This window comes from Myotis nattereri, assembly GCF_964212035.1.
Source record: "Myotis nattereri genome assembly, chromosome: 12".
Taxonomy (NCBI): Eukaryota; Metazoa; Chordata; class Mammalia; order Chiroptera; family Vespertilionidae; genus Myotis; species Myotis nattereri.
This window is the reverse complement of record NC_138087.1, coordinates 53,522,251-53,546,707: the sequence shown is the minus strand read 5'-3', so window position 1 is coordinate 53,546,707 and position 24,457 is coordinate 53,522,251. Positions and strand designations below refer to the sequence as shown.

The 24,457-nt window shown below is 47.0% G+C and overlaps 2 protein-coding genes across 4 annotated transcripts in view; one reads left to right on the top strand and one right to left on the bottom strand.

The window, feature by feature from the left end:
- The window catches only part of LOC308528141 (C-C motif chemokine 21-like), a 75,140-nt gene extending 53,208 nt beyond the window's left edge, over positions 1 to 21,932 (top strand). Inside the window, exons 1-4 of one of the 3 annotated variants that reach the window (XM_081103678.1) lie at positions 20,718 to 20,955; positions 21,054 to 21,174; positions 21,262 to 21,432; positions 21,513 to 21,931. In XM_081103678.1, coding sequence (XP_080959804.1) covers positions 20,889 to 20,955; positions 21,054 to 21,174; positions 21,262 to 21,432; positions 21,513 to 21,546 — 393 coding nt within the window. In that variant the 5' untranslated portion in view covers positions 20,718 to 20,888 and the 3' untranslated portion in view covers positions 21,547 to 21,931. Of the gene's footprint in view, positions 1 to 20,717; positions 20,956 to 21,053; positions 21,175 to 21,261; positions 21,433 to 21,512 lie in introns of those variants that run through there. The other 2 variants (XM_081103676.1, XM_081103677.1) reach the window with 2 other exon arrangements.
- Positions 8,697 to 17,655, bottom strand: LOC308528403 (protein SPATA31F1-like; the record flags this gene model as incomplete). The annotated part of the gene is made up of 7 exons (XM_081104011.1): positions 8,697 to 8,708; positions 9,091 to 11,546; positions 12,165 to 12,240; positions 12,340 to 12,673; positions 13,646 to 13,706; positions 16,369 to 16,414; positions 17,512 to 17,655. 7 exons carry the CDS (start codon positions 17,653 to 17,655, stop codon positions 8,697 to 8,699), a joined length of 3,129 nt encoding a protein of 1,042 aa, XP_080960137.1.
- Positions 21,933 to 24,457: the final 2,525 nt, after the last annotated feature.

Here is a 24,457-nt window from a genome sequence, read left to right as displayed (position 1 = left end):
GCTCTGTTCCCCAGCATCTTATATGCCCGCAGAGGGCTCATTCCTCATAGCCCCACCTGAACTCAGCCTTGTCCCCCCTTCTTTTCTCTCCCTGCAGTGAACACAGGAACCATCCTTGTCCTTTACTCCCTGGCAGCCTTGGCCTATGCCATGGGCCCCTGAGCCCAGGTGGAACACTAGTGTCTGGATGGTTGGTAATGAGCAGAGCACCTGTCCCCTCTCACCTGGTGCAGGAAGGAGTGTTTCCATGAGGTTTATGCCTGAGCTCATCCTGTGCTTGTTGTCCTCCCTGTGTGGGCTGCGGTGAGCAGGTACAAAAATGGAGCAGATGTGGTCGCTATGTTCTAGGGCTCAGTGTTTAACAGAAGAAGTCACTTAGTGGAGAAGCCACTATCCTCCATGGTAGGTGGTCAGTTGCCTGAAATTCCCTCCCTAGAATTCTGTAGTGCCTTCTGCAGAGATCAAGGGAAGGGCTTCAGAAGGCCAGAGCCACTCACCATGGCATGATGATACCTCAGAGGACCAGAGGTGAACTCTAGTGTTTCTAAACAAGCATTGATATAGTTCTAGCACCTACCATCAAATCTGCAGTTGTAAATTCTTGAATCTGTGCTCTTCATGAGGCTTTTAATTCTGATTTTACCCCTCTTGAGCCTAGAGTTTATGCCAGGGTTATGGGATGGGATGCGCAAGGCTTCATCACTCAACAACATCCTGCATGAAGTCATAGGCTCTGACCCTATCTTTTCTCAGCTCTTGGCTTTGCTGAGAACTGTGAATCGTGAAGATCTCAGTTCCAGCTTATTTCAGTGTCCCCAAACCTTGTTACTGGACTTTGGCCAGCACTATGAGCTCAGGCTGCTCTGGGGCAGGTAGAATCCTATGGGAGATCATGGGAAGGGCCTAATTCCTGTAAGCTGGGATGCACGCACACTAACCTCGTCTTCCCACCCGGTGTTGTTGTGACCTTTCTGGACATTGCCTTCATTCTGTTGTGATCTGCCTTGCTCTGTGGCTGTTTGCTCAGTTCCCACCAAGCAGGGAGGATGTGCCTGTCACAAGACCCCTGATGATCTTTAGGGATGCGCTAGGAAAACACCTGGAGGGTGTTGGCTCAGCAGGCCTGGGTCTTGTGCCTCCTCATCCTGGAGGTCATATTAGGGCCGAGACCCCCATCCCTTAGGCACAGCATCACCATTCAGAGGAAGAACACATTCATGCTTCTTCCCATTCTGGCTTTTCTGTATCCTGCCACCAGTGAACACATTGTGCTACCCATTGTCCCTTGTTGAACTCTAAGGTGCCACACCTGCCCTCTTTCTGTATCTCTGGGCTCCATGCAACTGGAACTTCTCTGCAATCTTTTCTGCTGCTTCAGTCTTCTAAGACTTCTAAGAGCACCTGCTTCACACTCTGGCCTTGGCTCTCTGTACTGCCCCTCCATCTACTCCAGTCATGCCTTTCCCTCTACCACTCACCTGAGTCTATTCTTCTCCAGGTCATGAATGATCTCTATGTTGTTATATCTAACTAGAGTCCTGGTGCACAAAAATTTGTGCACTGGCGGGGGAGGTAGGTGGGAGGGTGTCCCTCAGCCCCACTTGTGCCTTCTCACAGTCTGGGACCCCTAGGGAGATAACCACATGCTGGCTTAGGCCTGCTCCCCAGGTGGCAGATGGCAGGCCCGATCCCTTGGTGCCTGCCCCGCCTTCCCAGGTCGCGCACACAGCAGGGCCAATCCGGGGGTTGGGGTGCCACCCCGGGTCGGGTCTCACACGGGATGCCCAAATGGGCTGGTGGATCGCTGCTGCCCTGCCTGGCCACCCCGGGTCGGGTTGCACATGGACACCCGCCACCCCGGGCGGCAAATAGCAGGCCCAGATGGCGGCAGGGCAGGCGGGATGGCGCTGTCCCGCCCCACCGCCCCGGATAGCAAATAGCAGGCCCAGATGGCGGCAGGGCAGGCAGGATGGTGCTGTCCCGCCCTGCCTGCAGTATGCAAATTAGCTGCCTCCTTTTTGGCGGTTAATTTGCATATCACTTGATTAGCCAATGGGAGGTGTGGCGAAGGTATGGTCAATTACCATGTTTGTCTATTATTAGATAGGATACTCAACTCCAAGTCCTCATCTTACTTGACACATGGCAACTTTTCATGCAATTGCTCACTTTTTCCTTGCTTTCCTCTCAGCTTACATTGTACCACACTCTCCTGGTTTAGCTCCCACCTCAGTCTCTGCTACTACTCAGTCTCTGCTTGTTTTCCCTATTCTCCACTCCATTTCTTTCTTTTTTTTTTTTTTTTTTTTATTGATTAAGATATTACATATGTGTACCCTCTACCCCCCCTCCCCCCCCGCTCATCCCCTCACCCCCCCGTTGTCCGTGTCCATTGGTTAGGCCTATATACTTGCATATAAGTCCTTTGGTTGATCCTTCCCCCTTTCCCCCACCCTCCCCTACCTTCCCTCCAAGGCCCGACAGTCCAATCAAAGCCTCTCCGTCTCTGGATCAGTCCTTGTTCATCAGTTTATGTTGTTCATTATATTCCACAAATAAGTGAGATCTTGTGGTATTTATCCGCTCTCCAGTTCCATCGATGCTGTGGCAAATGGTAAGAGTTCCTTTTTCTTCTTCCTCTTCTTAAAGAATACCTTTCAGCATTTCATATAATGCTGGTTTGGTGGTGATGAACTCCTTTAACTTTTTCTTATCCGTGAAGCTCTTTATCTGACCTTCCATTCTGAATGATAGCTTTGCTGGATAAAGTAATCTTGGTTGCAGGCTCTTGCTATTCATCTCTTTGAATATTTCTTGCCACTCTCTTCTGGCCTGCATGGTTTCTGTTGAGAAATCAGCTGACAGTCGGATGGGTACTCCCTTGTAGGTAACTGACTGTCTTTCTCTTGCTGCTTTTAAGATTCTCTCTTTATCTTTTGCTCTTGGCATTTTAATTATGATGTGTCTTGGTGTGGTCCTCTTTGGATTCCTTTTGTTTGGGGTTCTCTGTGCTTCTTGGACTTGTAGGTCCATTTCTTTCACCAGGTGGGGGAAGTTTTCTGTCATTATTTCTTCAAAAAGGTTTTCAATATCTTGCCCTCTCTCTCCTTCTGGCACCCCTATAATTCTGATGTTGGTATGCTTGAAGTTGTCCCAGAGGTTCCTTACACTATCTTCATACTTTTTGAATCTCTTTTCTTTTTTCTTTTTCGGTTGGGTATTTTTTGTTTCTTTGTATTTCAAATCTTTGACTTGATTCTTGGGATCCTCTTGTCTGCTGTTGGATCTCTGTAAAATATTCTTTATTTCAGTCAGTGTATGCTTAATTTCTAGTTGGTCCTTTTTCATGTCCTCCATGGTCTCACTATACTCCTTGAGGGATTCATTAAATTTATCGGCGGTTTCCATAAAATTCTTGACAAACCTTATAAACGTGGCCTTGAACTCTATATCCAGTTGTTTGCTTTCCTCCGTTTCTGACAATTGTGACCTGTTTCTCTGTCTCCGCATTTTGGCTGCTTCCCTGTGTTGATAGAGTGGCCCTGCGTGCCAGGTGTCCTGTAGGGCCCAGTGGCTCAGCCTCCCCAGTTACCTGGGGTGGACACTCTTGGTGCACTCTTGGTGCCTTGGTTGATGTAGGATCACTGGGAGGAATTGACCTCCAGGCCAATTGGCTGTGGGAAGCAGCTGTGTCTGAAGTGGGAGAATGGTCCCCCTCTGACCACTGGGTACAGTGGCTCCTGGATCTAAGGAGGTGCTAATTCAGCCCCTGCCTGAGGCCTCACAGCCGGGCCACGAAGAGGCTCAGCTGTGAAGCAATGCAAGCCGCTGCGGGGCCTTGGGCCTTCTCTTGGAAGTTCCGGGTCTGGCTGGCCCGGCTGCAGTTAAGTAATTATCAGGTTGCAAAGGGCCGGGGCATTCACATGCAAAAGCCTCTGCCACAGCCTGGGTGGGGCGGGGTCTCAGGGAGTCAAAAGGCCAGAGAAAGAAGCAATGGCTGATTCTCCGCCCGGAGTCGCGCGTCTCAGTGTCCCCGTAACGGCTGCAAGCACCTCTGAGGGAAATCCGCCCTCAAGTTCGCCCGCTGCCGCCTGAGAGAGCAGCCTCTCCCCGTATGTGTCCTGGGTCCCCAGAGACTTCCCAGAACCGGAGATCAGAGCAGTCAGGAGCTTGTGATTCAAAAAGACAGCCGCGTCCTCAGGTGCCACCCCCTTTCCGCGCGAGCGCGCGAGCCGCTGCCGTACCTCTGCACTCAGCCTCCGCAGCTCCTCTGGCTCTCAGCGTGCTTTTCTTTTCTTCTAGTTGTAGAAATTACACTCAGCCAGCCTTCCTGTTTTTCTGGACGATGTTTGCTCCGTCCTTTGGGATAATTTTCAATTGCTGTGGGAGGCGACTATTTCCCGGTGTTTATCTATGCCGCCATCTTAGTTTCTCTCTCCACTCCATTTCTTAATGTTGGAGTGTCCCAGAGCCTGGTCTTTAGTCACTCCTTCATTTATACTCATTCCCTTGTGACTTTATCCAGTCCCATGGTTTTTAAATCTATCTATCTATCATCTATCTATCTATCTATCTATCTAACTAGTTATCATATATCTACCTATCTACCACCTATACTTCAAGCAATCATCTATAGCCAGAACTTTCCCTGAAGATCATCAATCTTCCATTTTGAGACTAGACTATTGAATGTATGGTTTCAGAAAAAAGCTGGAAGACTAGTTATGCTACTGCTGTAATCATAGCAACAGAAGGAGTGAGAAGTGGTCATGTTATGAATTCATTTTGAAGGTGGAGACAACCAGATTCACTGATGGATTGGATGTGGACTGTTAGGAGAAAAATGTCAAGGATTATATCAATATTTTGTTCTAAAGATGTGGAAAGATGGAGTTGCCATTATCTGATATGATGAATGCTGTAATTGGAGCATGTTTTTCTTTTTTTTTTTCTTTTTAAAAAAATATATTTTATTGATTTTTCACAGAAAGGAAGGGAGAGAAACATCAATGAGAGAGAAACATCGATCAGCTGCCTCCCGCACACCCCCCCTGGGGATGTGCCCGCAACCAAGGTACATGCCCTTGACCGGAACCGAACCTGGGACCCTTCAGTCCGCAGACCGACGCTCTATCCACTGGGCAAAACCAGCCAGGGCTGGAGCATGTTTTTCATGTGTGATTAGGTGATGGTGGTAGGTGGGGAATCAGTAGTTCAGCTTTTAATTTTGAGATTAATATTAGATATCCAAGAATATATGTTGATTAGGCAATTTGGGCATGCGACACTATCTCATGAGATCATGAGCTCCATTGTGCAAATCCTGTATCACGTTCATTGTTGTGTTTGCTATACATAGTACCTTGCATATGTTAAGTACTCACATATTTTAATTGTTAAACATAAAATGCTTACCAAGGTCAATTTTATTATGATTCTTTTGGGGTGTTTACTGCAGGGTATTTTCTCCTATGGCAGGATCCCCCATTTCACAGTGTTTATCATACTAACGTAATGATTTGTCTGCTTCCCCAGCCCAGACTTTTGATCCAAGTACTATTAGGGTGTTACTATGTGCCAGCCATCATCCTAAGCCCTGGGTATATGAGACACTACTGTAATTATTCAGGTAAGAACAAATGAGAAACTGAACACAAGCTGAAGTAGTAAAAATAGAGAAAAGTAGCAGGATTGAGATATATCAAGATTAGAATCCACTGACTAACTTCATGTTTGGGGTGAGCAAAAACATGGATTTATACTTTGGTAAAGGGTGAGTTTTCAGATTTTGAATTAATTTGCATTGCTTTTGCATAACAAAGTTCAACTTACTGCTCTTCATCACATCATGGGCAGAAGACCTAGTATCAGTGATTGTTCACTTCCCCCCTACCCCCAAAGCACATGGGCCTTCCATTGGCTTTCTGGCTCTAGGTCAGCGGTTCTCAACCTGTGGGTCGTGACCCCTTTGGGGGGTCGAACGACCCTTTCACAAGGGTGGCCTAAGACTATCGGATAACACATATATAATTGCATATTGTTTTTGTGATTAATCACTATGCTTTAATTATGTTCAATTTGTAACAATGAAAATACATCCTGCATATCAGATATTTATATTATGATTCATAACAGTAGCAAAATTAGTTATGAAGTAGCAACGAAAATAATTTTATGGTTGGGGGTCACCACAACATGAGGAACTGTATTAAAGGGTCGCGGCATTAGGAAGGTTGAGAACCACTGGTCTATGTGCTCCCCTCCTGCCTTCCTCCTGCCCTGCCCTTGGGGATGGGAAACAAGCCCCTCTCTATATCCTACTGGGATCTTCATTGCAGGACTCACTCCATGAAGATAACAGGCAGTGGAGATGGGATAATAGGCAAGAAAGCAACAGCAGTCTCCAGCTGAGTTCTCCAGAAAGATCTAACCATTAACAAAGAGGGAGCAGAGAGGGCAAGATCCTATCATTTGCTTTGGACATTCCATCACATTAGCTACATGCTTTTGATAAACACAAAGCACCTCCTCAAGGTTGGATCACTGGGACACTTCTCTAAAAAGCTCCTCTCCAGATATGGCCATGTATAGAAGTCATCAGTGAATTTTGCCTGTGGGATTCCTGGCCACTCCTTCTTGTCAGTACTATCCTCATGTCCACATTACTCCTCTGGGCTCAAGGAAAGCATGGGAAGCCATGCTGGAATTCAAGTCTGACCTTTACCTTCAGTGCAACTTAAATGGGGGTCTTCCTTTTCTGCTCTCAAGTCCCTTTATCCACTGTCCAGGGAGGGGCTGGGAGGAGTTGTGTAGAATGCTGACCCCGCTTAAGTGTGGGTTAAAGCTCCTTCCCTAGAAAATCTTAGAAGAATCCATAGGCAGCAAAATATCAGACATATCTCATAGCAACATGTTTGCTGATACATCTCCCTAGCACAATGGAAACTAAGGAGAAAATAAACAAAAGGGACTACATCAAAATAAAACACTTTTGCACAGCAAAAGAAACCATCAACAAAACAAGAGAGCCCACTGTATGGAAGAACATATTTGCCAATGTTACATCTGATAAGGGTTTAATCTCCAAAATTTATAGGGAACACATAAGATATAAGATGAAATCCAATAGGAAGATAAACAATCCAATCAAAAAATGGGCAAAGGACCTAAATAGACTCTTTCTGAAAGTAAACATACAAAAGGCCAAGAGGCACAAGAAAAAATGCTCAAAGTCACTAATTATATGAGAGATGCAAATCAAAACAACAATGAGGTACCATCTCCCACCTGTCAGAATGGCTATCATCACAAATCAACAAAAGACACACTGGTAAGGATATGGAGAAAAAGGAACCCTCATGCACTGCTGGTGGGAATGCAGACTGGTGCAGCCACTGTGAAAAACAGTATGGAGTTTCCTCAAAAAATTAAAAATGGAACTTCCATTTGACCCAGTAATCCCACTTCTAGGAATATATCCCAAGAAATCAGAAACACCAGTCAGAAAGAATATATGCATCCCAATGTTCATAGCAGCACAATTTACAATAGCTAAGATTTGGAAACAGCCTAAGTGCCCATCAGCAGATGAGTGGATAAAAAAAACTGGTACATCTACACAATGGAATACTATGCTACTGTAAAAAGGTACTCTTACCATTTGCAACAGCATCGATGAACCTGGAGAGTATTATGCTAAGTGAAGTAAGCCAGTCAGAGAAAAATGAGTATCACATAATCTCTCATTTGTGGAATATAATGAACATAAACTGATGAACAAAAATAGATCCAGAGACACAGAAGCATTGAACAGACCGTCAAACTTCAGAGGGAAGATAGGGGTGCGGGGTGGGGGTAAGAGATCAACCAAAGGACTTGTATGCATGCATATAAACATAACCAATGGACACAAACAATAGGGGGGTAAGAGCCTGTGCTGGGGTTTGGGAGAGGACTGAGAAAGGTCAATGGCCGAAAAAGGAAACATATGTAATACTTTCAACAATAAAGAATTAAAAAAAAACAACCTCCTTCCCTAGATAGTGTGGACGAAAGGGGCCACATGCTGACCTGACAAGCCCAGGGGAGGCCTGCATGGTGGTCTTGCAAACTCAGAGACCTAAAGTAACCACAAAGGATCGTCTGAAATTAAACTTTAACTAAAGCAGTTATGGTGGGCAGTTACATCCTAGGCCAGTATCTTCACTGACAAGGTCAACCTTTACCTTAACTGAGCCTGTCTTTTTGCATCTATGATAACATACCCTTGAAATGTCTAGGTAACTTGTAACTTCCCTTTTTCTGGAGCCCCTGGGGCACAACCAAATGTGCTGGGCGCCAGACAGATACCACAAATTCCTTCATCATCATGTTAATTGTTCCTGCACCCACCTAAGTATGTGTCCATCATTTTACTTTTTATCCAATCCCAGGGATTCCCCCCTACCCGCTTTGCTTTATCCCTCCTCCTTAATCTATCACCAATGAATTTCATGTAACCCATCTATGTCCCTCCTTTGATTGCAAATGTATGAATACAAATGTAACCCCGCCATTCTCCGGAGCATTATCTCAATTCGTTGAGGTTCTGCTTCCCGGCATATGTCGACAGTTTGGCTCAAATAAACTCACAAAAATTCTTTACAGGTTTCAATGGTTTTTTTACGTTAACATTACAAAGGGCATTTTAGCCTCACTCATGACTTCCCCTAACAAACAACAGTGGAGGTAATGAGCAGACAGACAACTCTTTGCTTAAAGATATAGACTGTATTTTGGGTGGTCTGGTGCCCCACCTGCATATTAATGACAAAGACAATACCTATCCCTTCAAGGGATGCAGACATGGGGGAGCCTACAAAGTCCTTTGATTGTGCTGGGTCTTCCTGAGCAGGCCAACATTTCCCTCTGAGGTGAGAGTTGAGAATTGGGGTGGGATCCTGGTTGGGTGGCACAAGCCACTTGAGGACAGTGCCGAGGACAGTGACGGGGGTGTCCTAAGCCTGAGGAAGACTGGAGTTGATGGGAGCAGGAGCGGTGCCTGAGCTTACTGTTTGGGGAATGGGAGCCTTCCAAGGAGGCCAGGCCCACCTGCTTCTCAGTTGGGGGAGATGGGGCTTTGGGGTCCCCTCTTATCTTCTTCTCTGCCTTAGTTTGCTCTATGGGGCTTTTGGCTGGAGCCAGCCTCTTTGCTGCACTTTCTTTTCTGGTGTTGGCGTTCACAGCCGTCAAAAACATGGATTCCTTGTGCTCTTTGCCTTTTGCCTTGAGGTTGATAAACTGCAGAAAGGATTTCATCTTATATCTCAAGTCTGATTCTGGAAGGCTGGGCCTCTTGTGAGTATGGGCTGGCATCACCCGCCCCTGCAATACCTGACCTTGCAAAGTTGGGCCCTGTAATGGCTTATGCTGAATGAGTTGGGCCAGGACAGGCTGGGCCTGTGACGCCTGGGGCCCGACAGGCTGGGCATTCTTAGGAATCCTTGCTCCCTTGAGGCTGACATTGATCCTGGTTTGACTGTCTTGCGGGTCATTCTTCTTAGATTCCTTCCCTCCAGGGACTCCTGGAAGGAGCTCTGGGGGCTTAAGCTGAGGGCGATGCTGGGAACTCTGTTGACAGAGAGCATCAAGGCGATGTCTCAGTAGCCAGGGGCTTTGGGGTGTCCTGTTCAGAAGCATCCCTTGTGGCCTCTGGGCTACAGGGTGGCTTTTTTCTCTTGTTGAGAAGAGCACAAACCCTGCATCTCCTTCTCTATGTTTTCCTGACAATTTGGGTTTCCTTGGGTCCTCTTTTTTTTCAGTCAGCATGGGGACTGGGGCTGAGTACGTGCTCTTGCCAGGGCTTTGGGAATCAGGGATCTGGGACTCCTCCAGGCTGGGGTGGTTCACACTGGCCTCCAGCTGAACACAAGGCACTGGGCCCTCTGTCATGTCTCTACAGGGTTGAGTCATCTTGCAGGGCTCATGGGCAGAACCATGGGGTGCTGCTCTGGAACTAGGTTGCTTCTGGTTCTGCTGCACTGCCTTTAACTCAGTGGACAACTGTTCCTTAAGGCAGAGCCACTCTGGATGTGGGGCACAGGGAATGTCTAGTGGGATGGGCAGTTCCTGGAGGCATGTTTTTCCTTGGTTGTTTAGACTCCCAAGAGACTCCTGTGTGGATGTGTTCTCTGGGGTTGCTCCAGTTTGTTCCCTGGACTCCCTCGCCTCTGTGGGAATTCCCCATTGTATCTCTAAGACCTTCCTTCTCAGGTGGAAATTTAGTTTGGCCAAGATGGGCTTCTTGAATAAGTAGGGCCGAGCCGTCTCTGTCTGCCTTTCTAGAGGCTCCATCTCAATCATTCCTTCCACTTGCACTTCAGACTGAAAATCACCTGCAATTTCTTCACAAGTCTCTTTGGTATCCTGAAAAAATGGCTCACGACTTAGATACTGCTCTTCAAGTGAGATCATCTGAGTCAGAGGTTCCGTTAAGATTTTGACAGCCTCAGGCACCACTTCTGTGGTGGCAGCATGAGCAGTGATCGCTGGGGCCATGGCCTTGGAGGGAGCCACGTAATAAAGAGGATTCAGCCCTGATAAGAAGGTCAGATACTTGTGCCGTAAAATCATCTCCAGTTTCTCAAGGACTTCCTTGGACAGGGCTCGAGTTAGCTTGCGAGGCTCAGTGGCAGCATCTGGGAAGGTCTCTTGCTGCTGATCAGGGACTGTTGGCATCCAGCGCCTAACTTTCTGTTGTAGGTCAGGGTCGGTTGCTGCCTGTAGTTCCAAGAGCTTGCTTTCTGGGGTGCAAGTGAAGGGAGCCACTTTGAGGCCCCCAGGAATTAGGCACTCACAAGACCTAGACACATGGGCAGGGACCTTACCCTCATGAATCTGCCCACATTTGGAGTTGATGTGGCTCTGCAGTATTGCCTTGACCTGGTCTAATAAGTGCGGCATGCGGACTGACACTGGGTCCTTAGAGGGGGAGAAAGGGCCATCAGCACCAGTAGCCTCTAGGGCTGAGTGTTGGGCAGCACTCACATTGGCTAGGGCTGTGCTGCTCCAGGATGGAGTCTGCTGGCGAGTGGGGGCCAGGAGCAACTGGAAGGACTGCTGGATCATCTGGGGCAGGCCCCAGCGGTGGTGAATCAGCTGCCTCTGGAGGTGGAAGTCCAGCAGCCTCCGGGCATGCTCCCTTGTGAGAACAGAAATGGGCTTTCCCGGCCAGGAAGTTTTCACAGTCCGAGGAGACTGGGCTGTGCCACAAGACTTATATTGCACAGAGTTCTGGATGTGCTGAGCTCTCTGGAGAACAGCTGGCAAACCCCACTGACACTGGAGCTGCCTCTGCAGCAGGTGATACTCTAAGGCTTCACACTCAGCCAGAGTCAGAAACGGGACATGGATCTGAGTTTGTTGATGATCAGATGGTATGACCCAATTAGGGGAAGATGAGGAAGAGGGTGGGGCTGACTGGGGTGGAGTTTTAGGCAACAGAGGGAGGAAGGACAGCTCCTTGAAGAGAAAAGGATCCTCCAAGGAGAGCTTGGACATGCTCCCATCTGTGGAGTGATCTAGAGAACTCAAGGAGGCATTAGCCAGAGACTCACTGTGCAGGGAAGGTAAGCCACAGAATAGTTGGATGTATTTCTGCTGTAAATGGCCCACTGAGTCATTAGCCTGTTGGCCAGTAGGTGGGTAGAGGCCACTTAAGTCTTTAAATATTGGAGAGGGCAAGGCTAGAGCCAGGTGGTTTGGGTTTTGCTGGTAGTGGTGTCTTTGTACTGGGTTTATAATGGACCATTCAGAAACCCAGAATGCCTGGGTAGCCTGACCAGCCATACATGGACCCCAGGTCTGATAAGAAATGGGCGCAAAAATCTCTACAGAGAATTCATTTTGTATGAAAGAAGCTGGTTGGTTGTTTACAAGTTGGTAAAACAATGGTAGGTTTGGCATAAACTGCCTCAGGGATTCCTCTACACGTCTGGGCAGCCCCCACCTCTGGAAATGCATCCATTTTTTTACATGTACCTCAAGAAGCCTCAGGACTTCAGGACTGGAGAATGGCAGGTAGGAAGGGAGGATAGTGACCATAGGCAAGGCCATAGAATGTGTCAGGGTAGTGATGTCTTGGTTCAGGGTCAGCATAGGGACCTGGGGATGCAAGGGTGGCTGACCTTGGTTCCCATACACACGGCTGAGATTGTGTCGTGTCACCTCCTGCTGGTTCACCGGAATTCTAGGCCCTTCGAACTGTAAAGAAGACATAGTCTCATGCAACCTAGGCGTATCTTGACTTTGAATTCTCTGTCCTAGATTGACATTTTTAGCCAAGTAATCTTGCATACTTACTGGATCGTCTGATTGGCCAGCTGACTGGGTAAATGGCTGGCATAAGGACTTCTTGGCTGTTAATTGTGACACTGTTTGGGTTGCAGATGGAAGTGAGGGCTTTTGAGTCTGTGGGGAATGATGCTCCAGACTCTGCTCAAAAGACATATTGGACTTGGGCAAAATCTTTAGGCAAGAAGAGCCCTCTGATGGTCCTGGTGAAGTTGCAGAGATCGGGGTGTTCTCATCCACCAGCAACTGTTGGATCTCCAGAGCCATGGCATTACAGATTTGGCAGCAGGGATCTGCACACAGGAGCCTCCGCACACTTCCCTCCTGAGGAAGCCAGCCCTGGCTGGAAGAGGAAACATGGCAACTGTTATTGATGGAGTGACAGCTTCCTCTTTGGAAGTTGTGGCCTGACTATTGGCCCTGACCTCCCTGTACGCCTTGGGTCCTACCCGCCTAGTACTTAGTCCTCTACTTTTCTTCCTAGGAAATTGCCACTTTGCAAGTTACGGTGTGCTGGGTTGAGGGACTTGTTGGTCAAGGTTTCAGACAACGCATGAGAGCACAGGGCCATGAGTGACTGAGAGGTGGGTGAGTTCTTTGTTGACCTGGGCTGAGCAGCTTAACCAGAGATGGGAACAAAGGATGGGGGAGCCAATGGTTAGCTGATGGGGCATCAGAAGGGCCATCACCAGGTAGAACCTGGACTCAGTCTCATTTGGGGCAAAGACAGACACAGCCTGGTACTTAGTATTTCCCAGCTGTGGAAAATTAGGTCACATGGAAATTCTGCTTTCAGGGGACTGTGATGTGTACACAGCACCTCTTGGGAGTCCATCCCATTCTCTAGAGCTCTTAAGAAGAGGAAGAGATGACAAGCTCCTGGCTGAGGGCTGTCTCAGGGACTGGGCTCCCTGAAGACACAATCAGAGGAGGTAATGTCAGCAAGGTCTAGGGTTCTGCCCTTGAAAGGGTGTTGCTGTAAGAAGAATATGACAGTGATGGTGTATTTATGCACTTATTTATCCATTCTCTTAGCTGGATAACTGGTCTTTGGCTGAGTATCAACCCCTTTAGTGTCTTTTGTGAATTAAGCACTAGTCAAATTCTGAATTCCAGGAGCACTGTGAGCTTATCCCAGAGCAGAACTGGGACTCCTCCCTCCGGAGATGTCTGAGCCCCTTTTGCCCTGGCAACCATCTCAACAGTGCTCCAGCCTCTGCTGTGTCTGACTCCATCCCAGTCATCATCCCTCATCCCTGTCCCAGGCCAAGTTGTCTAGGCTGAAGTTGGAAGACTGCAAAAATCAAATGATCACCTTTTCATGACAGAGAGCAGCTCCCATGGCTTCTCCGTTTCTTTCCAGAAATGTCTCCTAGCTGAAAAACCAGGAGACAGTGTTACATGGAATGAGAGAGGATTGAGGGTATCCTACAGGAATCTGAAGGCCTTTGAATGAGAGAAAATTGGAAATCCTAACAGTCAATGTACACAGAGGCATGTCTGTGTACAACTTAGCCAGTTACAATGAGTTGTCCAGGACCTAATCTCATTAGATCATCACAGCCACACTGTGAGTGAAGCAAGATCTTCAAATGCCCATTTAATGAATAAAGGATTGAAAAATAAAGTGACTGGGAGAGGAACCAAGATGGCGGCATAGGTAAATACCTGAATTTGCTGCCGCGCACAACCACATAAAAACTACAACTAAAAGACAAAACAGGTATCATCCAGAACCACAGGAAGGCTGGCTGAGTGGAAGTTCTACAACTAGAAGGAAAGAGAAAAACACACTGAGACTGGGAGGAGGTGCAGGGGTGCGGAAGTGCAGAGGTACGGAGGAGCGCGAAACGGGCTGGCAACTGGGTATGCTGTTGTCTTTCTCAATCGGGAGGGAGATACAAGCTCCTGACTGCTCTGAACTCCAGTTCCAGGTGAGACTCTGGGGACCCAGACTCATATGGGGAGAAACTGGACTGTCTGGCATCTGGTCGGAGCACGAGGGCAGCTTTCTCTCAGAGGTGCTTGCAGGGATCATTGTTCCTGCATGGGGCCACAGGACACAGAGACCCCAGGACCTCTCTGAGGCAGGGCTGCTGGACAGCCATTGCTGTTTGCTCCACCCCAGTGATACCCTGAGACCCCGCCCCACCCAATTTACAATCCCTCCCAAGTTGTGCGCAGTGGCTTTTGCATATAAATGGCCTGGCCTTTTGCAATCTAAAACCTAAGAAACTGCAGCTCGATCAGAGAGCCCCAGAGCTTCCAAAAGAAGGCCTGCATTGCTTCACAGCTGGGCCTCATCTGGGCACCTCCAAACCCCAAACAAAGAGGAGGAATCTGCAGATCTCTCTGTAGCTCCTGCTGGGTGGCCTCAGGCAGTGGCTGACTTTGCACCTCCTTGGATATCCAAGAGCCAGTGTACCCAGTGGTCAGAGTGAGACCATACCAGATTACAACTCTTTGCATCCATAAAAGACACACTCAGGGGGCAAACTCAGTGAGCACCAAAGCCCCACTGAAGCAAGTCCTGCCCTATAAGGGGGTCTCCAGCACAGCAGTTCTCCCATTGTAGACACAGCTGGTCCTCACAGCCAATTGGCCTGGAGGTCAATTCCTCCCAGTGATACCAACAGCAATCAAGGCTTAACTACAACAAGACTGTGCACAAAGCCCACAAAGGGGTGCACCAAGAGTGTCCACCTCAGGTAATTAGGGAGGCTGAGCCACTGGGCCCTATCGGACACCTAGCACACAAAGCCTAGCACACCTATCAACACAGGGAAGCAGCCAAAATGCGGAGACAAAGAAACATGTCACAAATGAAAGAAGTGGAGGAAAGAAAACTACTGGATATAGAGTTCAAAACCACGGTTATAAGGTTTTTCAAGAATCTTCTAGAAACCTCCGAGAAATTTAGTGAGACCTTCAAGGATATGAAAAAGGACCAATTACAAATTATACATACACTGACTGAAATAAAAAATAATATACAGAGATCCAACAGCAGACTAGAGGATCCCAAGAATCAAGTCAAAGATATGAAATATGAAGACACAAAAAACACCTAACCAGAAAAGCAAAAAGAAAAAAGAATCCAAAAATATGAAGATAGTGTAAGGAGCCTCTGATACCAACATCCGAATTATGGGGTGCCAGAAGATGAGAGAGAGCAAGATATTGAAAACCTATTCAAGAAATAATGACAGAAAACTTCCCCTACCTAGTGAAAGAAATAGACTTACAAGTTCAGGAAGCTCAGAGAACCCAAAACATAAGGAATCCAAAGAGGACCACACCAAGACACATCATAATTAAAATTCCAAGGGCAAAAGACAAAGAGAAAATATTGAAAGCAGCAAGAGAAAAATAGCTAATTACCTACAAGGGAGTACCCATATGACTGTCAGCTGATTTCTCAACAGAAACTATGCAGGCCAGAAGGGAGTGGCAAGAAATATTCAAAGTGATGAATAGCGAGAATCTACAACCAAGATTACTCTACTCAGCAAAGCTATCATTTAGAATTGAAGGGCAGATAAAGAGCTTCACAGATAAGAAAAAGCTAAAGGAGTTCATCACCACCAAACCAGTATTATATGAAATGCTGAAGGGTATTCTTTAAGAATAGGAAGAAGAAGAAAAAGGTAAAGATAAAAATTATGAACAAGTACATATCTATCAACAAGTGACTCTAAAAATCAAGTGGAAAAAAAATCTGATGAACAGAATAAACCTGTGAATATAACAGAATCTGGGTATAGAAAGGGAGTGGACTGACAATTCTCGGGGGGAAAAGGGTCTAGGGGGTGCAGGAAGAAGGGCAGAGGCTGGGGTGGGAACTGGGTGGAGGGGAGCTATGGGGGGCGGGGAAAGAGGAACAACTGTAATAATCTGAACAATAAAGATTTAATTAAAAAAAAAAAAAGAAAGCCTTCTGGGAGAGAGTGTCAACTTGTGGAATTGGAACGTTCAGTGTTTTGAGAACCCAAGCACCAGAGATCAAAGAGGGACAAAATCCAGAGACAAGTGCTTTACCTTTCGATACTGCATCCCTAGCCTTTGGCTTGAGTTTTTGGTGACGCTTAAAGACAAAAATGTTAGAGTGTGAAGTTAGGACACTTCCCATTTTTATATCCAAAATGAGACAAAAATATAAATTTCAAAAATCCTGTCTATGTATGTCTGTATTTAATGCACTCACTTATATTCCCTACCTCTACTCCACCCTTTCACCCCAACATTTTATTTTTCTACTTATTTCTCACTTCAAGTCTCTCCACATTCCTTACTTCCTGTTCCCTTTCTTAGGACAGGTTCTTTAGAGGGCTAAGTATGACACAGGAGCAATACTGAAATAAATTAAAAGGTGATGGTGCCAAAACCGGTTTGGTTCAGTGGATAGAGCGTCAGCCTGCGGACTGAGAGGTCCCGGGTTCGATTCCGGTCAAGGGCATGTACCTGGGTTGCGGGCACATCCCTGGTGGGGGATGTGCAAGAGGCAGCTGATCGATGTTTCTAACTCTCTCTATCTCTCTCCCTTCCTCTCTGTGAAAAATCAATAAAATATATTTTTTTTTAAAAAAAAAAAAAAAAAAAAAAAAGGTGATGGTGATTAGTTTTAACAGCCCTAGGACTTTTGCTTACTAAGTCCACCGACCAGAAGAAACCCCCATATTGGGATGTCTTCTGAGATCCAGTGAGATAGATTCCATTTTACCTAGGTATCAACCCAAGGTAGACAGAGAGGTTCTTGATCTTTCCATTAAAATACACTGCAGTGATTGCTTAGTAAGAAATTACTTCTAGCCTTAACGGGTTTGGCTCAGTGGATAGAGCGTCGACCTGCGGACGCAAGGGTCCCAGGTTCGATTCCGGTCAAAGGCATGTACCTTGGTTGCGGGCACATCCCCAGTGGGGAGATGTGCAGGAGGCAGCTGATCGATGTTTCTCTCGCATTGATGTTTCTGACTCTATCCCTCTCCCTTCCTCTCTGTAAAAATTCAATAAAATATATTTTTTTAAAAAAATTACTTCTAGGCTCTGAGAAAAGCACCATATTAGAGTCACTGAATGTATAGTATAAAAATTGGCAAGAAAGGTAAAAGGAGGCTCTGAGATCTTAAAAAGCTTCTCATCTAAAACTTAACTAGTTCAATTACGGTGTTATTATTTCCTTACCTGGTAACAGCTCCTTTTAGGTTCCAACCTTAACCCATAGTAACTCTTCTTCACTTGCCAGATAATTAGGATAATAAGGAAGATGGCACCATATGTATATAAGAAATATCCAACACTCTGAAGAACAAAAGTAACGCTCAACATGGCTTTAGCATGAGGGGAGGAGCCATCCCTATATCTAGGCGTTCAGGGTCCTCCTGTCTAATGATTCCCAATGCTCTGCCTTGTCACCTCCACCTCATAGAGAATAGAACCCGGTCACCAGACTGCATCACAAAGCCCTTCTGTTTCACAAGGCAGGCGTTGTGTCAAAGACTTTAAAAAAAAAAAAAAAAAAATATATATATATATATATATATATATATATATATATATATATATATCTTATTGATTTTTTTTTTTTTTTTTTTTTACAGAGAGGAGGGAGAAGGATAGAGAGTTAGAAACATCGATCAGCTGCCTCCTGCACACCCCCTAGTGGGGATGAGCCTGCAACCAAGGTACACATGCTCTGGGCTGGAATTAAACCTGGGACCCTTCAGTCCCCAGGCCGATGCTCTATCCACTGAGCCAAACCGGTTAGGGCAGGGTCAAAAACTTTTATGTCTTAGGGAAGCTTGTGTGGTGATTCAGTCTCTCTATGAGGATGTCAGGTTGTCTGGTTGTAAAGGTTACAGAGCCAGAGGCTAAACATGCCGGCTCACAGGCAGTGTCTACGCTCCCACTTTCTCTTCCTTCTCCACACCTACGCCAGCCTGATGGCTTGGCTCTCTCCTTTACAACTGTCTGGTCATCTGTCCCAGAAAATTGAGTGTTTAGGGACACAAGCATCTCTTGAGAAAGAGGGACAGAAGAATCTCCATGAGCAACAATTAGGTGTGACCCTTAATTGAAAGTGTCACTTCCCTCTACAAAGAAGCACATTCCAGGTGGGAGAGAAACTTATCAACATGCAGAACACTTATCAACATTTGGCAGTAGAAAATGCAGTCTGCTTTTACCAGACAATTAAGTGGGTGGATTGGAGAGGACTTGTAAGAAAGATTGGAGGAAGAGGTGAGGCCTCTGGATGAAGGGACAGTGCATTTGCTTGACTTCAATCACCAAAAATAATCTGTATTATAAAAGCCAAAGCGACCGTTAAGGCAGAACGACCTGAATGACCGGTCGCTATAATGCACACTGACCACCAGGGGGCAGATGCTCAACACAGGAGCTGCCCCCTGGTGTCAGTGAGCTCCCACACTGGGAGTGCCACTCAGCCAGAAGTCAGGCTCATGGCTGGCGAGCACAGTGGCAGTGGTGGGAGCCTCTCCCACCTCCCCTGCAGGCAGGTGGTAAGGAGCGAGGGGTCCCAGACTGGGAGAGCCCCAGACTGCTAGAGCCTGTTAACCCAATCAGCCAAAACAGCCCCAGACTGGAGATCGGGCTTAAACCAAAAGTCAGACACCACCCGAGGGGTCCCAGACTGCAGGAGGGCACAGGCTGGGTTGAGGGACTCCGCCCCCACCACATGCAAGAATTTCATGCACCGGGCTTCTAGTTGTTTTTATAATAAGTAGACATAAATATACTTGTTTTTTAAAAAGCATGTACTATGCCTCTTTCCCACCCTTGTCTCCCCTTTAGTTTCCCCATGTATCTTTCAAATTAACTTAGCAAAGGAAGGATAAATAAACTGATATATTTTCTGCACAAATGAAAAGATGTGATAGACCTATTTTTCCTCTTTCTTGTTTTATTTAATCATATAAATATAATTTTTCCATTGCTCCTAGGGCAATGGAAACCAAGGAGAAAATAAATAAATGGTACTACATCAAAATAAAAAGCTTCTGCACCATCAACAAAAACATCAACAAAGAAACCATCAACAAAACAACAAGAAAGCCCACTGCATGGGAGAACATATTTGCCAATGCTATTTCAGATAAGGGTTTAATCTCCAAAATTTACAGGGAACTCATACAACTTAACAAAAGGAAGATAAACAGTCCAATCAAAAAATAGGCAAAGGACCTAAGTAGACACTTTTCAAAAGAGGACGTACAGAAGGCCAAGAGACATATGAAAACATACTCAAAGTCACTAATCACCCAAGAAATGGAAATCAAAACAACAATGAGGTACCATCTCACAACTGTCAGAATGGCTATCATCAACAAACCAACAAATGACAAGTGCTGGCGACGGAGAAAAAGGAACCCACCTGCACTGCTGGTTGGAATGCAGACTGGTGCAGCCACTATGGAAGACAGTATGGCATTTCCTCAAAAAATTAAAAATGGAAATCCCATTCCACCCAGTAATTGCACTTCTGGGAATATATCCCAAAAAGCAGAAATGCCAATCAGAAAGGATATATGTACCCCTATGTTCATAGCACAATTTACAATAGCTAAGATTTGGAAACAGCTTAAGTGCCCATCAGCAGATGAGTGGATTAAAAAACTGTGGTACATGCCCTAACTGGTTTGGCTCAGTGGATAGAGCGTCCGCCTGCAGACTGAAAGGTCCTACGTTCGATTCCGGTCAAGGGCATGTACCTTGGTTGCGGGCACATTCCCAGTGGGAGGTGTGCAGGAGGCAGCTGATCAATGTTTCTCTCTCATTGATGTTTCTAACTCTCTGTCCCTCTCCCTTCCTCTCTGTAAAAAATCAATAAAATATATTTTTTTAAAAAAACTTTGGTACATACACAATGGATTACTACACTGCTATAAAAAAGAAGGTACTTTAAAAAAAGGCAATGGAAACATATCTTTGGATGAGGATTAAAAAATAAAAATAAATGCTCAACAAGAAAAAAAAAAGAATAAACTTTTACCATTTGCAACAGCATGGATAGACCTGAAGAGCATTATGCTAAGCAAAATAAGCCAGTCAGAGAAAGATAAATATCGCATGATCTCACTCATATGTGCGATATAATGAACAACATAAACTGATGAAGTAAAATAGATCCAGAGACAAAGAAACACTGAACAGACCGTCCAACCTCAGAGAGAAGGCAGGGGAGGGGTAAGAGAGCAACCAAAGGACTTGTATGTATGCACATTAGCATAACCAAATGACACAACATAACCAATGAGGCGGTGGGGGTTTGTCCTGACCTAGGGGGTGGGAGTGGCAGAGGAGGATGGGGAAAGGAGACATATGCAATGCTTTAAACAAAAAAAAATTAAATAAATAATTTATGAACCAGTCTCTGCCAAAAACTTTTGCCAGAGGTTCAGGAAGTCAGAATGCCTGGATGAGTGAGAAAATAAACAAGGGATGTACTCCCCTTAATAAAAGGCCCACCCACTCCAGGACCCCAAATTGCAGCTTACACCTCACCCACAGCTGTGGCCGCATACTTACCCTCTACCACAGCCATGGTTCAGTCCCTGGCTCTGAGCCTCCTTTTCCTGGTCCTGGCCTTCTCCATCCCCTGGACCCAAGGTACAGGGAGGGAGCAGCCTAGGATGGGGAAAGGGGCTGGAGAGGCCTGGTTGGGAGCCTATACTTAGCCCCTTGCTCCCTGCGAACACCCTCTGCAGGCAGTGATGGAGGGGCACAGGACTGTTGCCTCAAGTACAGTGTAAGGAAGATTCCTGACTCGCTGGTCCGCAGCTACCGGAAGCAGGAGCCAAGCTTGGGCTGCCCCATCCCGGCTATCCTGTGAGTGGGTGCGAGGGTGTGGGTGAAGCTGAGTGGGCTGGGCAAGGTGGGCAAGACGAGGACAGGCTTGCTAATGCCCGACTCCAGGTTCTCACCTCGGAAGCGCTCTCAGGCAGAGCTGTGCGCAGACCCGAAGGAGGCCTGGGTGCAGAGGTTGATGCAGCGTCTGGACACATCACCAGCGCCACGGAAACCAGTCCAACGCTGTAAGAAGGACAAGTCTGGCAAGAAGAGAAAGGGCTCCAAAGGCTGTAAGAGGTAAGGAAGCTGAAGGGACTGGGGAGGGAAGTGAAGAAGAGTCTCTGTCAATCCTTCAAGCCCCTCTTCTCCCTTTCCAGGACTGAAGAGTCCCAGACCACCCAAAAGCCATAGCCCAGTGACCAGCCTGGAGCCCAGGGAGTCCCCATCAGCCACACCAGGGTTCGGAGCCCCTATCCCAGGGGCAAGAAGTGGGCTAGAAGACAGGGAGGACTCAGGGGCCCCAGAGCAATCCTTCTACCCCCATGCTGGCCTTGCCTCATCCCTTCTCCTGCTGCAACTATCCCTTCCGTATTTCTAGCCCCTGCCGCATGGCTGAGCTGCCAGGCCCAGAGAGGCAGAGGAGGGAGTGTGAGAGGAGGCAGCAGGACTGTCCCCTCTGAGGAAAGGTCACCCAGGACCCTGGACCTGACCCCTTTGCCCCCCACTGTACCCCACCTCTTCCTTGTAAATATCATTTATATGTAACTGAATAAACGACTGTTCTGGCTTCCCACCCACGTATCTGTTCCTGCACATTTGTGTCCCTGGGTAAGCCAGTGTCACTAAGGGGTGGGAGTGGGGGGATGAGGGGGGTGCAGGAGCTCAGACTGGTGAATTGTACTTTCTCACCACCCCAGGAGTTTCCTGCTGGCCCAGGTGCCCAGACCTGTGGGCAGTAGAAAGGAAGTTGGCGGGGAGGGTGGGACCTGGACTGCTCCTGGTCTCTGAGAAATTCCTCTCAAGGAGAGATGGTGAACTGAGAGCACACCCGCAGTGGCACTGCAGGCCTCTGAGACCTGGAGGGATCCCTTCCCTGATTATGGGCAGCAGCTTCTCACTCCCACCCCTACCCCCACCCCTAGCGGAGACTGCCTCCCCTTTCCTTGGGGCCTACAGCTCACAAACTTCCAAGTATCTCTTTGGGAGGGTCCCCAGAAGGAAGGCTGGAGCCTGGGCCCACCGATAACACAGGCAAACACAAGTCTACTGAGATCCACCCTAAACAGAGTCCCAGCATTCCCTCCCCAAAACCCAAAAACCCAAAAGGACTCCCTCTGTCCCCATCAATAGAGTGGGGTCCCTGTCCTCTCCTCTTTGTTTATTGCAGCTGTGAGCTCTCTATTCCAGTCTGGGCTTCTTGACTTCCTCAGATTCTTCCCAACTGGGAGAGTCTCCTCCCCTTCCCTTATGTTCTCCTTTCTCCCCTTTGATCTCTTCACACCAAGGACTAGGTCTCCCGGGGCAGTATTGGGAAATCCAGAATTCAGATGTAAATCAGACTCCTCTCCCAGAGGCACCTGCCTGGCTCTCCTCCACCTGTTCCTCCCCAGGGAAGAGATTCTCCTGTCCCCCTGACCCCTGATGCAGGAAAGGGAGGACCATCAGAGGGGCCAGACGTGAGGGAAGAAGGGAACAGGTCTCAAGAAAGGGGCGAGAGCTCTGGCCAGTATGGCTCAGTGAGTTGGAGCGTTGTCCCGTACACCAAAAGGCCATGAGTTCAATTTCTGGTCTGGGAAAATAACCAGGTTGCAGGGTATATATGGGAGGGGTGCCTATGGGAGGCAACTGCTGGGTGTTTCTCTTTCTTTCTCCCCTCTCTCCCTCCCTCCATCTCCCTTCCTCTCCTTCTGAAATTAATAAAAACTTATCCTTGGGTGGTGATTTTTTTAAAAGGTTGATTGATTGATTTTTAAGAAAGGGGCAAGAAGCTGGAGGTGGCTGCCCCACCACCTTCTGCTTCCCCCAGAGCCTGAGCATGGCACAGCACTCACCACTGATCATAACATCTTTGAAGTGTTTGCTGAGGCAGGTGAAGGCAGGGGCTCCTCCCTACCTGTCCTCATGCAGCAGCTGTGATCATCGTCTACAAACGCAGATGTGCAGGAATTACTGCATTTTTAAATGTTCTTTCACTGAACTTGATTCCTACTCCCAACCCCTGCACCTGAGTGCTGATGAGAAATAGATCCCGTCTCCCGAGGGCTGTGCAAAAGTTCTAGAAACAAGGTACAGGAGAGGCTTCTTACCTGCCCCTCCCCCAGCCTGTCACTGGACATCAATCTCACCAGTGAATGTTGTGGCCCTTGTCATTCCAGCAGGTCCTGGACTCACAAACTCTTAGTCCTGGACTCCCAAACTCTTAGCTCTTTTTTTTTTTTTTGAGACTCTGGAATTGGTTTCCCCAGATACATCCCAGAGCCATCTACTTGGGTCCTGCCACTGGCCTCATCACAGGACTAGAGCACATTGCCCACGCTGACCGGACCTCCCATTCCCTCTGCTGTCTTAAAAATCTACAAAACCCTCCCTGACTCCAGCCTCTTCAGGGCATAACCTCTTCCCAGACTTGCTTTCGACTTTTATGTAGAAGGGCCTTTGACATCAGGATGCCTCTTCTCTCAGCCCTGCCAAAACCCTTGCTTGTTTTTTTGGTTTTTTTTTTTAATAATTAAATCTTTATTGTTCAGATTATTACATTTGTTCCTCTTTTTTTCCCCCCATAACTCCCCTCCTTCCAGTTCCCACCCCACCCTCCGCCCTCACTCCCCACTCACTGTCTTCATCCATAGGTGCAAGATTTTTGTCCAGTCTCTTCCCGCATCTCCCACACCCATTTTCCCCCCAAGAATAGTCAGTCCATTCCCTTTCTATGTCCCTGATTCTAGTATAATCAACAGTTCATTCTGTTCATCAGATTATTCATTCACTTGATTCTTAGATTCACTTGTTGATAGATGCATATTTGTTGTTCATAATTTGTATCTTTACCTTTTTCTTCTTCTTCCTCTTCTTAAAGGATACCTTTCAGCATTTCACATAATACTGGTTTGGTGGTGATGAACTCCTTTAGCTTTTCCTTATCTGTGAAGCTCTTTATCTGACCTTCAATTCTGAATGATAGTTTTGCTGGATAAAGTAATCTTGGTTGTAGGTTCTTGGCATTCATCACTTTGAATATTTCTTGCCACTCCCTTCTGGCATGCAAAGTTTCTGTTGAGAAATCAGCTGACAGTCCTATGGGTATTCCCTTGTAGGTAACTGA